At 40.6% G+C, this 15,926-nt stretch overlaps 6 protein-coding genes across 6 annotated transcripts; 3 read left to right on the top strand and 3 right to left on the bottom strand.

Annotated features, from left to right (window-relative positions):
- Positions 1-313: 313 nt before the first annotated feature.
- Cbr-rps-6 lies at positions 314-1,266 on the top strand (the record flags this gene model as incomplete). Its single annotated transcript, XM_045241285.1, has 3 exons — positions 314-487; positions 614-980; positions 1,025-1,266. The coding sequence occupies 3 exons, from the start codon at positions 314-316 to the stop codon at positions 1,264-1,266; spliced, it is 783 nt and encodes a 260-aa protein (XP_045095209.1).
- A 358-nt stretch (positions 1,267-1,624) lies between these two features.
- Positions 1,625-4,216, bottom strand: Cbr-uba-2 (the record flags this gene model as incomplete). Its single annotated transcript, XM_002640425.2, has 6 exons — positions 1,625-2,317; positions 2,369-2,885; positions 3,500-3,722; positions 3,773-3,992; positions 4,041-4,115; positions 4,166-4,216. 6 exons carry the CDS (start codon positions 4,214-4,216, stop codon positions 1,625-1,627), a joined length of 1,779 nt encoding a protein of 592 aa, XP_002640471.2.
- A 591-nt stretch (positions 4,217-4,807) lies between these two features.
- Positions 4,808-8,186, bottom strand: Cbr-toe-4 (the record flags this gene model as incomplete). The annotated part of the gene is made up of 7 exons (XM_045241284.1): positions 4,808-4,972; positions 5,024-5,272; positions 5,327-6,004; positions 6,709-6,722; positions 6,874-6,973; positions 7,588-7,812; positions 7,995-8,186. 7 exons carry the CDS (start codon positions 8,184-8,186, stop codon positions 4,808-4,810), a joined length of 1,623 nt encoding a protein of 540 aa, XP_045095208.1.
- A 1,017-nt stretch (positions 8,187-9,203) lies between these two features.
- Positions 9,204-12,885, top strand: Cbr-vps-25 (the record flags this gene model as incomplete). The annotated part of the gene is made up of 5 exons (XM_002640423.1): positions 9,204-9,262; positions 10,195-10,340; positions 10,581-10,634; positions 12,363-12,527; positions 12,770-12,885. The coding sequence occupies 5 exons, from the start codon at positions 9,204-9,206 to the stop codon at positions 12,883-12,885; spliced, it is 540 nt and encodes a 179-aa protein (XP_002640469.1).
- A 207-nt stretch (positions 12,886-13,092) lies between these two features.
- Positions 13,093-14,887, top strand: CBG13601 (the record flags this gene model as incomplete). The annotated part of the gene is made up of 3 exons (XM_002640422.1): positions 13,093-13,268; positions 13,963-14,116; positions 14,288-14,887. The coding sequence occupies 3 exons, from the start codon at positions 13,093-13,095 to the stop codon at positions 14,885-14,887; spliced, it is 930 nt and encodes a 309-aa protein (XP_002640468.1).
- Positions 14,888-15,034: 147 nt separating this feature from the next.
- Positions 15,035-15,669, bottom strand: Cbr-pfd-3 (the record flags this gene model as incomplete). Its single annotated transcript, XM_002640421.1, has 3 exons — positions 15,035-15,247; positions 15,299-15,568; positions 15,622-15,669. 3 exons carry the CDS (start codon positions 15,667-15,669, stop codon positions 15,035-15,037), a joined length of 531 nt encoding a protein of 176 aa, XP_002640467.1.
- Positions 15,670-15,926: the final 257 nt, after the last annotated feature.

Below are 15,926 nucleotides of genomic sequence, written 5' to 3'. Positions count from 1 at the left end.
AATCCAATGGACGAGAGAGTGGTGGTGAATTGGAGGTGACAGACGGCGAGAGGGAGGGGAAATACGGTGAATCGCGGGTCTCGACACGACCACATGCGCCTTGAAACTGGCAAGTAGAAGTCGGCCTAAATTTTACCACTCTTTTTTCACTTTTTTGTGCGAAACTCTCCGGATTAGCATTTTTTTCGCATCGAGTCGATCCGAGTCAAGCCAATCCGGCGAATTTTTTTCAAACAACCTCATAACCTGCTTTATACTGAATTCTAACGACTCTAACCTCAAATTCCTTTTTTCAGGTAATAATATTTGAGCTATGAGACTCAACTTCGCCTACCCAGCCACCGGGCTCCAGAAGTCATTCGAGGTCGATGAGGAGAAGAAGCTCCGCGTCTTCTTCGAGAAGCGCATGTCCCAAGAAGTCGCCATCGACTCTCTCGGAGACGAGTGGAAGGTTAGTGAGCCACCGAAAACACAGAAACGAAGCGATGTTTCTGTGTCATTTCCCCATTGTTTCATGTGCTTTTTCTTAATTGAAATGGTCGTGGAGATACATTGGGAGTCCACTTCTCAGTTTGAACCGATTCCAGGCTCTTCCTAAACGAGCCATTTTCAGGGATACGTCGTCAGAATCGGAGGAGGAAACGATAAACAAGGATTCCCAATGAAGCAAGGAATTCTCACCAACGGACGTGTCCGTCTTCTTTTGAAGAAGGGACAATCTTGCTACCGTGAGCGTAAGAACGGAGAGCGCAAGAGAAAGTCCGTCCGTGGATGCATCGTCGATGCTAACATGTCCGCTCTTTCCCTTGTCATCGTCAAGAAGGGAGATGCTGAGATCGAGGGACTCACCGACTCCGTTCTTCCACGCAAGCTCGGACCAAAAAGAGCCTCCAAGATCCGCAAGCTCTTCAACTTGACCAAGCACGACGATGTCACCAAGTACGTCATCACCCACGAGAAGACCTTCCCAGACGGTAAGTGCATACTGAAATCCCAATAGTCGATTGCAAATCATTCTTTTTAGGTGTCGTCAAGACCATCGCTCCAAAGATCCAACGTCTCATCACCCCAGCCCGTATCGCCAGAAAGAAGTACCTTCTCCGCCAAAAGCGCACCCAGAAGGAAAAGGTCCGTGAGGAGGCTGCCGCTTACCACAAACTTCTCGCCAAGTACGCCAAGGAGGAGCACGATGCCAAAATCGCCCGCAGACGCTCTTCGGCTTCCCACCACTCCGAGTCTGAGGTCAAGAAGACCGGAAAGAAGTAAACACATCATTGTTGTTTTATTCCAATAAATTGTTGTTACTAAAATCTGTTCTTGAAAGTGGTGCAAGGTTAAGAGTGTTCGGGACTATAGAAAATCAGGTGTTGTCGTAGTTATCATCCTGGTGCCTCATGTTTGCAGATTCTGTAGAAAAATCAAGCGTTTTGCATCGGTCTCCAATGCCAAATTGATGTCGAAACCTTGTTTCAGATACACTTAAAAATAGACGTGAAAGTTCATTCTTCATGACAGGTATGTTTTAAATTAAATAGATGGACAGATAAAATATGATCGAAAAAATTAATGAGTATCTTGACAGATCCGGGAAGCACTTGATATAAATTTCACCGAGAAATAACCCCTATTCCATAACTTCGATTCCTTGAGCTTGAACTTCTTCAACTCGGTTTCTTTTGATTTCTGGTTCATCGTCGACCTTAGTCGACTGCTCTTCGACCTTTCTCTTTCTACGATCCTCATCCTCTTTCTTGTTCTCCTCCTCTGATTTCTTCTCTTCATCTTCTTCCTTATCAACGGGCTTCTTCATTTCTCTAACAATTTCAAATTGATCTCCCTTGAAATTCGAATTTTTGCAAACGAAAACCTTCACACCAAAGTCTTGCATGAAGTCGTCACACGCCAGAATCGATCCATCCATAATGCTGAGCTCCGCGAGTTTCTTCGACATCAAAGGATCCGTCTCACCATCGGAACTCAGAACAATACTGTTAGTGTTGCTTTCGATGGCGTCCGGTGCCAACATATTCAGCTCCTGCTTCAAAACCTTCTCGCAAAGACCGCTAAGCGTCATTTCAGCCAAATTGACATAGAGGAACACTTCCTTCGTATCTGAGCATACGTAGCAACGGGGATTTGGCTTGTTCATATTCGCAAACATGAATACTTGTCCACGCGTTGTTGGCTTGGCCACGATGACCGAATTCTTCACTTCGTCCTCGCGTCCTTCGATAATCTTCACAGCTTCTGTCACAATCATTCCAGCGACGATGGCGTTTGTAGAAGCGATTGCAGGGATGATGTTTCCAGCCATAGCCTGAAATATTAACAAATTTGAAAGTTTGAAATTTACTGTTAGGTAGATTACCTTAATCTCAAATGCCGACTTTGTAGGAATATTGAAAATATGTGCTCTGACATTAGCACATGCTGCCACAAAAGACATAATAATCGGATGATCCTTATCAAATGACAATGGCTCATCTGGATTCGCATTGGCCTCTTTTTTAAGCTCCTGAATACATGCTTCAAACATCTTGACACACGTGGCAATGCTCCAGACGGAGGTTTGATTCTTCTGGGATTCGGAGAATGGCAAAGAATCACCGAGTTTCAATGCATCAGAGAATGAGAGAGGAGTTGGTGGTTTTCTTGTCTTCCAGAGATGATTTATTTTGAGGAGATAGTGAATGTCCTGGACGAATAGCTTGTTGAAGATTTGCTCAGCGTCGAAATTCACACCTTCCGCCCACTGTCGTGTTCCAATTGGAACTGATTCTTTGGCGGCTTCGTCATCTTGAGAATCCGCTTCTGGATGCTCAGCTTCTTCGGCTTTCAAGTCAGGAGACACATCATCGTCAATGTCCACTTCGCCGAAGAGTTGACTGAAATAAATATAGAAATTGGTTACTGTACTTCAAAATTCGTATAGAAATATAAAACCTGTATTAAAAGAGCCGCCCCTTCTATTGTTCCAACGTACCTCCGGAGGGCCCTTCAATTAGAGGGGGCTCTTCTTCTCTTCTATATTTCCGGCCTATTTTTCCAGAAACGTACGGAAATTTTCAATTTAAAACAAAACATTTTGAAGGAGGCTCTTCTATTAAAGGGAGCCTTCTAATACAGGCTTTACGGTAATTTTGGAAAATTACTCGACATTTTCGAATTTGACGCCATTTTCCGGATAGCCTAGTGAAGAAAAAACAAGGTGATTCAGCCTAAGTGTATAACTTTGAACAAAAAATCTGAAAAATTTCCAGCCAAAAAAGTACTGAAGTTCGTGAAATTCAGTGAAAGTTTCATGTTTTTCACTGAAAAAACAGAAAAATTAAACAAAACTTAGTGAAAAAAGTGAGAAATTGGGAATTTCAGCACTTTATTGACTGAATATCTAAATCATTGCCTTAGACTGAAACGACTTGTCCCCCCCCCATAATGACACCCGAATTTTGGCGCCAAATCAAAAAATTTGAATTACTTCTGTTTTTCAAAACCTCACCTGAAGACGTGCTTCGCCCACACCGTGCAATGAATATGTTCAGACGGCGTGTTCCGAATCGTGCATCCAGGGAACGTCTTCTGCTTCGGCTTCTCCTGACACTCATAGCACTCAGTCTTGTCCTTCAAAATGACCTGAACCTGTCCGAAGAATCCTGCCGATCCCGATTCGACGAGTGGAGTACGCGCAGAGTGGCACATACGATTCACATGATTTCTGGCTTCTGAAATTTGAATTGTTCAGTTTTTTGAAGAAAAATTATTTAAAAATTACGTTTGTTATCCAGCGCATTGAGAACGATGTCGAAATTTCCATAAAAAGCAATATTGAATCGCTCCTCAAAGATGCTGCTATGATCGAATGTTAGATTGATATCTGGGTTGAATTTCTTGATAACTCGAGTTGCAATTTCAGCTTTTGAGCTGGAGACGTGCTCTTTTCGGAACAAAAATTGACGATTCAAGTTGGAGACGTCGATAGTGTCGAGATCAATCTGAAAAATATTGAATTATTGATTGAAAATGGCTAGAATTCGACTCACGACGTGCACATGTTTGAAGCCAGTAGCTGCCAAATTTTTCAGCAATTCACAGCCGATTCCACCCGCGCCAACAACCTGAAATTTGAATTTTTCTTATTTTCTCTGAAAATTAAATGATAACTCACCAAAACTTTAGTGGTCTGAATTTTCTTATGATCTTCTGTCCAGCACGGCATTTTTGAGCAGGTTTTACTGAAAAAATGGGGATTTTGAGCTGAAAATCAGATAGAAGGGAAGGAAGAAAAATTAATTCGAAGGATTTCGAAACATAACTTTAGGCTAAAATCAATAATTTCGCGCGCGGGAATTTGAAAACTCGAAATCAATAAAATCAAAAACTCGAGGTTTTGTCCTACTTTTCTTAAAATTTTATATGAAAAGCTCAAATTCTTCATTCCTTTTTTAATTTTTAACTGAGTTTATAGTTAGAACAAGAAAAAAAGCTGAAACGAAAATAAAACATTATTCGAAATTGGGCCAAAATCCGCAATTTGTGCGATTTCGCGTCGCGGTGTTTACAGAATTTCCCCGACCGTAGTTCTTTCAAATATTTTTTTTCATCGAATTTTCATCGAATTTCAACCAATTTTCATTCTTTTTTCAAATTTTCAACATTTTTCTTTGAAAAAACTTGATTTCAACGATTTTTATTACTTTTTTTTGATTTTGCGACAAGAAAAATTGGGGGAAAAATAGACAAAGGCGGGGAGGGAAGCGAAAAAAAAAATACTAATTTTGACAAAAAAAAAGAAAAAAAGGAAAAATGATTATTGAGCACTGGCTGGGACAGCTTGCACCGGTTGTTGAGTAGTAGCTGGAACTGGCTTTCGGTCGATTTCCTCACGGCACATTGGACATTTTTTGTTGATATCGAGCCATTTGTAGATGCATTCCGGATGGAAGAGGTGATTGCAAGGCAGTTTTCGTATGCTCTGAAAATTTGAGGATAAAAAAGCAAAATCTAGCCCAACAATGTATCCTACCTCTCCAGCTTCAAAATTGTTCAGACATACTGTACACGTGTCATCCTCCTCTTCTCCTTCCTTCTTGGCATACTTTGTCTCGTTGGTGTACTTATCGATATCCGTCTGAGATGCTCCAATAGGCACGTCGATTTCCAATCCAGCAAACATATGATGTCTATCCAACCCCAAACGATCCATTGATGGGAACAAATAGTGATAGCTGGGGTGTCGGAAGTAATCCATGTAGTCCGGCATTCCAGTAGGTGCCTTAAAATTTTCAAAATTGAAGATTTTCCCAAAAATCTCTTCTTTATAACTTACAAAGCTGGCTCTAGTAAGTGAATACAAGCTCGGCGGGAAGCCAGGAGGTGTAGGTTGACTTGGCCGAACCGCCACCGGCGCATGAATCGTTGGTGGCGGTGGAGGAGCCTGTGCTGGTGGTGTAGGCGTGACAGGAGTGTAGGCGGCGTAGCCCATCACCGGGACCTGTACCGCCGGATACGTTGGAATCGGGAATAGAACTGCTGTATTGTAAGAAGTACGGAGGAATGCTCCAGGAGCAACTGTAGGGGACACAGCATTTGGTCCAGTTGGTGGGGGACATGAGCTAGGATCGAAATGGTTCATGGCATTGTTAATAATTTGTTGATAGTGCGGACATCTATAATTACAGACGTGTCCTCCAGGTACCATTCCGTCGACAGTCTGAATATGATTCTCCAGTTGAAGACGTATCGTCTCAGCGTGATGAATTCGTTCACGACGTTCTCGACGTGCTTGGCGGTAAGCAGGACTATCACGTTCTCGCCGTCGATGACCTGCTGATCGGAATTGTCGAATATGGGGATTATTCGGGAATTCTGATGAGGATGATGATGGTTGTTGTTGATCAGTAGAAGTCGATGGCAGATGCTGTGGTCTCGCAGGTGCCATCGTTTCAGTTGTGTTGATCCCGATTGATTCCTTGATTATAACAGGTCGAGGCTCGTCATCGGAAGGCTGGAATTGAGAAATTCAATTTTTCGATAATTCAATGTTTCTATACTGGGATCTGTGGACACTTCTGAGAGTCTCAAATATCCTTAGGATGAATTTCGACTTTCAATTCTAGCTACCGTATTCCCTCTAACAGAAGCCCATTGAAAGATTTTACTTTGAGCTCAAATATCGCGATCTTTGTGAAAGATGTTGAAAATTTGTTAGCTAATAAAATGTTGGTGATATTATGATAAATATTTTATCAGTTGACAATTTTTTTTATATCTTTTGAAGAAAGCGAGATGATTGAGCTCGAAGTTGATGGTTTGGGTGGGCAAATCTAATATTATAGAACGTCACCCCAGATTTACACTTTGAGCTCAATTATCTCGGTTGGTATAAGAGATACTGAAAAGTGGTCAACTGACAAAACGCGTATCATAACGTCATCAATATTTTATCCGTAAATCACTTTTCGATATCTTTCATATGAACCGGGATAATTGAGCTCATAGTGATGGTTTCAGAGGAAATACGGTAATTCCCTTCATATTCCTAAACTACGATTTTCCCCAATCCATTAGAACCCGCAATTCCCTAAAACCGATCTCTATCTTTTTAAATACGCTTAATCCTCCCATCGAAAGCTCGCTCTATCGTTCGCGGTCATCTTTACGACAACGACGAAATTCCGAAAAACCATTTGAAAACCACGACCTTCCCGCCGCTATAAACCCCCCTTCTTCTTCTTCGTCCCCACCATTCTACTGCTTTTCTGTCGTCGTCGTTTCCATTCATCCATTCTAGTAAAGAAAAAAAGGAGAGATAGTGTGTGGGTTGAAGAGACGCAGAGAGACACTTCAACGACGACGACGACGATTCTAATCGGCGTTGTGAATGTGGATGGTGGGGAAGGGAAGGAAAAAACGAAGAAGACGAAGAAGAAATCGGAAAAGACCGCTTTTCTCCTCTCCTTGAAGAACAGCTGTTCTAAGGGGAATTGTAAGAAAGAAAGTTCTGGAAATGAACTATCTGAAACTATAGAGTGCATAATGAATATTCATGAGAGCCAAGAGCTTCTGAATATACCGGAAATTGCTCTTTTTGGTGCTCTATCTGTCCGAAAAGGCCAAAATGATGTGGCAGCATTTGGAAAAGGTTCTAGTTTTCAGCTGGCCTTTTTTGATATTTCAGAAAAACCTAACTTGATATTTATCATGTTATTTTCTTTCGTGTGAGTCCTCTAAGCCTCTAAGCCCTTCATAATCCCAGAAGACGTCAAATAGAATAAATCTATTCCACGTGGATTTTTTTGGGTTTTCGGAGCTCATCTGGTCACGAGGGTTCAGCATAGCTGTCAATTCTACCGTATCTCTGTCTACATACAGAAGGATCTACAGTATCCCAAGAACTCTAACGTGAATCAGATCACTTTTGGAATATCTACAGTATCCTAGAGGTTTCAGACAGCAATCTGTCAGGATTCTCCTTTTAGATCTCATCTGATCAACAGGTTCCAGGAAGCACAACTGCCAGTTCTATCGTAACTTTTGTCGAGCTACAGTAACCCTCTCAAACTACAGTACCCCGAGTGACTGTCTTACCTCTCTCCGTACCCGCTTCGTCGCTGAAATTCCACTATCATAAAAGTTTGGCCCTTGTTGTTCTACTGTAATTGGCTCATCACTATCCGTCTGTTGCCCAATATTCCTCCTTGGATACATTGTTTCTTCCCGTTGTCGCTTCCGATCTCTAGCCTGAGCTACCGTATTGATGAGCGACGCGATCACCGGATTCTCGGTTGCCGGTCGTCGTGGGACCATTTGAAGCTGAAAATCGATTAGTCTTGTTGTTGACATCATCGATGAATAATGGTGTGACAAATTGCTAGAGGAGGGTGTGGGGGCGAAATTCGATATTCGTGAAAAGCAGATGTTTTCTAGAATACTTCGTTTCTCTCATATCATACTCTAGGACATATGACCTACAAGGATTACTGTAACTGACTCACTCTCATTGTCGGATGCTCCCTTGGCGGTGGCCGATCGTAGGGATGATCCTGCGGTTGAGGGCTCAGACAGTATGAACCTGAAGGCACTTGTCTTCTGATTATTTCTCGAATACATTCTGGCGTCTCTTCAGATGATGACGTTGACGACGATTGTTGTGGATCACATTGCTCAATAACAGAGGCAGTGGACATGATGTCTCACCTCCAAGTTATCTGGAAAGAGACAGAATTAATGAAAGAGAGGACTACGGTAGTTCAAGATTGAACGATAGCTCAGCTGTGGCCTGGAATTAATAGTTCAAGCCCCAGCTGTCAACAAGGCCACGACACTGGTGACAGGTGTCGGGGGGAACTATTATTTGGCGGGGGCTGTTTAATTATACTGTATATACTTATATACCTAGGATTATACATACATTTTTGGGGTTATCTGTACCAAAAGAAAAAATGTGGTGCGTGTGTATGTGGCCATGACACAAATACAAAATCAATCGATTCATTTAGAGGGGACAGATAGAAAGAGCGGGGTTTGTAACCAGTTTCGTCTGATGCAATGTGATAAGGAAGAAAGTGATAGAAATGGGGTCTCGACACGAAAATCGATTTTTCTCGTTTGTGTCATATGACTAAGCCTCTTGTGAGGAAAGAGGCTGAAAAACAGAAGCTAGGGGGATTTGGGTGATTCTGGGGCCAGGTTGAAGAAGCTCGGGCCAGGTTAAAGGACTAGAAGGACCTTTTTTAATCCAAAAAAGGGCTTTTTAACTGAAAAAAAGAGAAAAATAAGAGGAATTCTTTCCCAACCAACAGCACTCGGCGTTTTCAATGTGTATCTGGGGGGAAAAGAAGGGAGAAAACGACGACGGAGGACAGCCAGCCCAGCAGCGCCGTGGCGTTGGGGGAGGGGTGTCTGGCACTCTCCATTTCTCATCATACGATAAAGGGATCTCTCGTCGCTCTCCTATTTTCACATACTCTCTCCTTTCCCTATTGAAAGTGTATTGATTGACACAGGACCGGCGGAGAAGGGAGAGAAGGATCTCTGCGTCTCTTGTGGCTTAACAAAGCTGAGCACACACACTCACTCCACTGGGAGTATAGGGAGAAGAAGAGAAGAGGAAGGAAATTGTTGGTCAAGAAGAAGAAGAAGGGAATAGGACACGAAAAAATACGTGAAGCACAGGGACCCAGTTATTCTCACTTCGAAGCGAAATGGCGACGACTTCAGCTTTCAAATGGCCATGGCAATACGATTTTCCGCCGTTTTTTACGTAAGTGTTTACCTACTTTTTGATTGAAAATTGATTGTTTTTACTACTGATGATAGTAATGATGATATCAAATTTCATTTGATTCACTATCAATCATTATGTATCGATTTGACAAACAAAAGGGGACAGAAGAGAAATCTATTGAAAATAAGAAAGAAATCCAACTAGCAGCTGTTCTGCACTTTTTGAAAAGTGCAGATTAGTGTTCGAAAGGGCTTCGAGAAGACTGAAATGAGATTCCCATGGTCTAGGAGGGACGTCAGATCTCTCCGCTGTAGAGTCTACGGTGTCAGAATTCTGATCCGAGATAGTTCTAAAAGTCCAGATAATCCGAAAAAGAGCAAAAATATAATTTTGACAAGTACAAAATGAGGTGTCGAAGTCTAGAAGGCGTCAGAAAAATTTGGATTCAAATTCGAAGATGATTTTGATGGAAATAGAAAAAAAACGGAAATTTTTGAAAATTTGAAATTCTGATTCGGAAAGTCTGAAAATTTTAAGTTCGTGTTCTGAAAATTGGAAACTCTGGAAGTCTGATTTTTCGAATTCTCGAAAAACACACTTCTGAAGTCCAGACTCTTTCGAAATCAATGAATCAGAGTTCCCACGGCCTTCAATGTACCTTGTAAAATTCAGGAGTCCAGGAATTTAAAAAACTAAAAAATTAGAAGTTCAAGAATCCTTCTTCAGCTTCAGAAAATTAGTAATTCAAAATTTCCGAAATTCAGAAATTCAGGAATTCAGTAATCCAGAAAATTGGAAAATCAGAAATTCAAGGATCCAGAAATTCAGGAAATTAAAAATTCAAAAAATTACAATTTCAAGAATCCATAAGTTCAGAAAACTAGAAAATTCATTCATTCAAATTATCATGAATCCACAAATTCAGCAATTCCGAATTTCTAAATTACAAAATTCCTGTTTTTTTCCAGAATCCAAAAATCGCTGAACACAAAAGACAAGCAACTGGAAGCATGGGCTCGTTTGGTCATCGACTACGCTCAACACAACAAAATCTACTCGTTGGACATTGCCGAAGCGACGACTAGTGAACTATTCAATAATCAGAAACTCAATCGTGAGTTTGAAGCTTCCTGGGTTACGGTAGATACTCTAACGTCACCCAAAATTTAAGCTCAATTATCTCAATTTCCATAAGAGATATGAAGAAGCTGTCAACTAATAAAATGTAGCAGATAACATCACAAACATTTTATCAGTTGACAGATTCTTGATAGCTCTTATAGCAACCGAGATAATTGGGCTCAAATTAAACCATTGAAAATCCAAAATTTCCAAAAAAATCAATTTTATTCAGGCCGCCTCTCCACGGATGGTGTCAACACAGTTCTACAGTATCTGGAGCAGAAAAGTGAGCATTTTTTTGAATTTTAGGGGAAAATGTAGCTCTTATCTCACTTTTTTCTGCTCTCGAATTTCACGTGAATTTTTTTCTCTTGATTTTTTTTGCTCGCCGCAAATATTTGCCCCAGAGAGAGGGACGAGAGGAGGAGCAGCGACCAACAAACAAGAGAGGCGTTTATTGATTTTCAGTGCGAGGGGAAAAAGCAAAAAAAAATTTTGAGGGGATTTTGAGAGGGAAACTGAGGAAAACTACACTGTTTTGTGAGGAATAACTCATGAATTTCGAAATCTTGAGACGCCGAAATTAATGAAACATTGACAAACTAATGGGGGTACGACGAATTCGAACGCTTCCAAAATCGAACAGACCTAAAATCGAACATGTGTCAAAACAGAACAAGAGCAGAATCGAACTGTGCGAAATTCGAACTCTGTCGGAGTCGAACTGTCCCTAATTGGAACGCTGTTAGCCATGGGGCGCGCTTGCATTATTTTTGTTTTCTCATTTTTTCCCCGCAAATTTTTATTTTTTCCTTAAAAAAAAGATTTTTGTTGTTTTTGTTTCCAATAAAACTGATTCGTATAGGTATATTTTTTAAGTTTTCTCAAGAAAAAAGTCACTAATTTAAGGAAAAATGCAAGCGCGCCCCATGGCTAACAGCGTTCCAATTAGGGACAGTTCGACTCCGACACAGTTCGAATTTCGCGCAGTTCGATTCTGCTCTTGTTCTGTTTTGACACATGTTCGATTTTTGGTCTGTTCGATTTTGGAAGCGTTCGAATTCGTCGTACCCCCAAACTAATTTTTCAAAAAAAATATTTTTGAACCTAAAATGCATTTTTTTTTTGGCTCTAAAATACTCCATTTTCAGAAATATCTGTGATTTTTTCTTTTGGCTGAAAATTAGCTACAAATGCGAGAAAAAATGGAAAATGTTTGAGCTAGAAAAAATGATCTGGAAATCAGGAATTTTCGGGAAATTTGAAAAAAAAAACGTACCTTTTGACTAAAATAATATTACAACAATTGAATTAAAATGGACTGATTTTGAGCTAGAAAAGTGAAAAAAAACAGGAAAAATGGTCCAGAAATCGAGAAATTAAAAAATTGGAGAACAATTTTTTGACAGAAAATTCTGCTCAAGACTCGCACGAACTTTTTGTATGAACCTTTGACATATAGTAATCCAAAAAGCTCGGATTTCGTAAAAAAAAAACATCTGAACTATTCAGAAAAAGGTCAGAATTTTCAGAATCCTGTTAATGACATCCCTGAGAATATTGAGATCTCAAACAATTTAAACCATAGTTGCAAGTGGCCGGCTGATAACTTTTCCCTATAACGAGATATTCAGACAGTTTTGGTACCAAATGATAGATCACAGCAGGGCCCATCACGCCTATATCTTTTGAGCCGGATTCCATTCCGATAACATGTCGAAAAATGTGTTTGAATGACGAGAAATCTGCTTTTTGTCAAATTGGTCGAAAACTGTCATTCAAACACATTTTTCGGCATGTTATCGGACTGGAATCCGGCTCGAATAACATAGACGTGATGGGCCCTGTCGAGATCTATCACTTGGTACCAAAACCGTCTGAATATCTCGTTTTAGAGACAAGTTATCAGCCGGCCCGGAACCTGCCGACCCGCTTGCAACTATGGCTAAAACTGTTTTTTTTTATTCAGAACTCCTTTTTTTTCAACCAGAAACTCAAAAAATTCCAATTTCAGAACTAATCGAATTCACCGACAACGGCCGAACTCGTTTCCACATCTTCTGGCGTCGTCCCGATGTTTGGGCGAATATGATTTATCAATGGGCAGTGGAGAATGCGTTCCTGAATACACCATTGACACTTTATGAGATCACACATGGAGATGACACAACTAATGAGTGTGAGTTGGAGAATCTAGTCTAAAAGATCCAGAAATTTATTTTTGAGAGAATTCGAAAATCTAAAAAAAATCGCAAAATTCAACATTTTCAAATATCTCAAGTTGAAGAAAAAATTCAAGGAATTGTGAGGTTTATGAGGTTTTGAGGTGAAAAAAAAAATCTCAGAAATTTTCAAAAATTCCAAAAATTGTCCCCAAAAAATTCAGAAATTCCTTGAAAATCTAAAATTCCTAATTTTCAGCATTCCACAACCTGGAGCGTGAAATTCTGATGAAGGCGTTGACGTGTCTTGAAGACCAACGACGAGCCCAATTGATGAATATCGGTGGAGACAACGAAGGCGTCAAATTTGTCTGATTCTCTAAATCTCTTCTCGCTTTATAGAATTATATTTATTGCCTCTCTTTTCCTATAGCATTTCCAGTACATAAAGCTTGCCAAATTTCGATTTTCCTCTTCTTTTTGACTTTCAGTTTTTTGTGACTTTCAGGACTTGCTCTACCTCTTTTTTTTACTGATTTTTCCTGAATTACAACCTGCAATTTTGACTATTTCATCAGAAAAATGACGTTGGCACCAACGGAACCGTCATTCTTGACGTACAACGATCGAATTCAAGAAGGGGATACTGTAATTGTGTATGTGACATATGGACAAATGGTGCCAACAGTTGTCAAGAGAGGACAGACACTCATGATGAAATATGGAGCCCTGAGACATGAATTCATTATTGGAAAGAAGTAAGAATCAGGCTGTGGAAGAGGAAAGCCAGTGGCCGTGGCCGAAGGTCCCAAAACTACAATAACCTAAAAATTTTGCGATTTTTTGCAACTTTTCGAGAGAAAATCCCATTTTTTATTCGATTGTTTGCAAGATTTTAGACCTTTTTCAGATTTTCCAGCTATCTTTGAAGATTTTTTTTTCAAATTTTCCGAATAGTTTTGTCTGAAATTTGGTGTTCTCGCTAGAAAGATTACTGTAAATTACTGTAGAAAATCTTGTAGTTTGTAGTTTTTCTTCAGCAAACAAAATCACGTAATAATGCTACAAACTACAAAACTACACAATATTTTTCTACAGTAATCCAAACACCGTTCCATCAAATTTCAGACAACATAAACTGGAAAAAAAACGGAAACGAATCTTTGAAAATAGCTGAAAACCATAAAAAGGTCTAAAAATTTCGCGAAATTCGAAGAAAAAACAAGATTCGTTCTCGAAAAATCGCAAAATTGTCAGGTTACGGTAGGTGTCGTTGTGGGACGCGACCTTTTTTGAACCAGAATAATAGAGTAGACCTTGAAAATTAGACCCAAAGGTACAGTAATCCAACAAACAAATTTCAGACTACACTTGGACTTTTAGGCGATATTTTTGAACCAGAATAGTGAAATCCTTCTAAAAATCTCCTAAAAACCGAATTTTCTCTTCCAGATGGGGACAACGTCTGTCAGCTACAGCCGGCTACGTCTACATTCTTCGTCCATCATCAGATCTGTGGACCCGCTCGTTGCCACGTCGAACTCAGATTCTCTACACAGCGGATTGCGCTCAAATTCTGTCGCTATTGGATGCGAAACCCGGATCGGTAAGAGAAAAATAATTCAGCGATTTTTCGGAATTTCGGAGTATTTCGATTTTAAAAATTTCTGAATTTCAGGAAAAAAATGCGGAAAATTGGCGAAAAAAAATTTAAAATTGACCTGAAAATCCCAGAAAAATCCCTAATTTTGACACTAAAATTAATCCCTTCTTCTAGGTAATCTGCGAATCGGGCACTGGAAGTGGATCATTATCTCATGCGATCGCTTTGACTGTGGCACCAAATGGACATTTATATACACATGATATTGATGAGACGAGAACCAGCAAGGTTTTGGAGGAATTCAAGACCCATGGTCTCTCATCTGTCACCACTGCCGTCGTCCGCAACGTCTGCACATCTGGATTCCACGTGGAGAACGATGCCGACGGTGTCTTCCTGGACGTCCCAGCTCCTTGGGAAGCGATTCCATTCGCCGCCAAATCGATCTCTCGGAAACGCGGCGGTCGTTTAGTGTCGTTCAGTCCGTGTCTGGAACAAGTGCAAAGAGCCTGTTTGGCGATGTCGGCAGCTGGTTTCATATCGATTGAAACGATTGAGCTGGTGCCGGAACAAAAGAAAATTGTGAATCAGCATCGGCAGACACTAGAGGAATTCGAGGAGATTGGGGATGCTTATCCAAAGGAGAGGAAGAGAAATGCAGAGGGAGAAGTGAAGGAGGACTCTCGTGTCTCCACAGCAATCGTCTTCCCGTACTCGCAACCAACCCATACTGGATACCTGACTCATGCCACACTTCTACCAGTTTTGGAATAATTTTTTGTTTTTGTTATTTTTGTTGATTTTTCTATTCTAATTGAAATTGTTTTTGATTCAAAATGAGGCAAAAAAAGATCCAAAGCAATCGGATAGAGATTTAAAGGGGGCGTCGAATAACAGAAAAATATGCGAAAAAAAGTGGAATTATTTAGCAGCGACACGACGCTTATTGACGCCGTAGTTGACAATATGCGACATGTTCACTTCGGTCGTCGTGATTTGATCCTTGATGTAGGCCAGCTCATTGGTCAACTCATCCACAACTTTTTGTACGGATCCACGATTCTTGTCGATGAGGGATTTGGCGTTTTCCAGGTCGTACTCGACCATCACGTTGGCACCGAGCCAGATTGATACCTGGAATTCTTAGAATTTAGGATTTTGAAAAAAAAAATTTGATTTTCCTACCGTTTCAGGTTTCTGAACCGTGGCTTTTGTGTAGACGTCATCAGAAAGAAGGAATGTCGTTTCGAATGACTCGTTGGCGGCTCTTTTGGCGATCAGGGTGTCGATAATGCTCAAACTGTTCTCGAATTCTGGAATCTTCTCGGCCATCCGCTGTTTCTGGGCGGTCATGCTCGATTCGACGTACTTGTACTTTCCGTACTTTTCGCGGAGCACCACTTCAGCTTCTTCAACCGATAACTTCTCTTTTGTCAGCCACGACTCGACGTCTTCCTGGAAAAATGATTTACTTGAAAAAAAAATTTTTTTGACACAGTTTGACTTACGATTAGTTCACTTTTCGGAATTCCACGGGCTGATAGTGTTTCTGACATGATTTTTTCTCAGAAAAGCAAAAAAAATCAGCTGAAAAGCGAGCAAGATTGATGAAAATCCGGATGGAATTAGTCTAGAAAATTCGTGTTGACGCGCACCGCAAACGCGTCAACTTGGGTATGGCGTCTTTCCGGAGAGCGCGCGAGAGAGTGTGAGAGATGAAGAGACGCAGACATCGGGATGTTCAAAATCTGAAATTTTATTTAGAAATTAATAAAAATAATCAAACATTCAAGTGGGGAAATTCGTAGGGGGG

This window comes from Caenorhabditis briggsae (genome assembly GCF_000004555.2).
Source record: "Caenorhabditis briggsae complete genome, chrI, whole genome shotgun sequence".
Lineage (NCBI taxonomy): Eukaryota > Metazoa > Nematoda > Chromadorea > Rhabditida > Rhabditidae > Caenorhabditis > Caenorhabditis briggsae.
The sequence above is the reverse complement of the archived record's forward strand: the minus strand, read 5'-3'. Positions and strand labels throughout refer to the sequence as shown.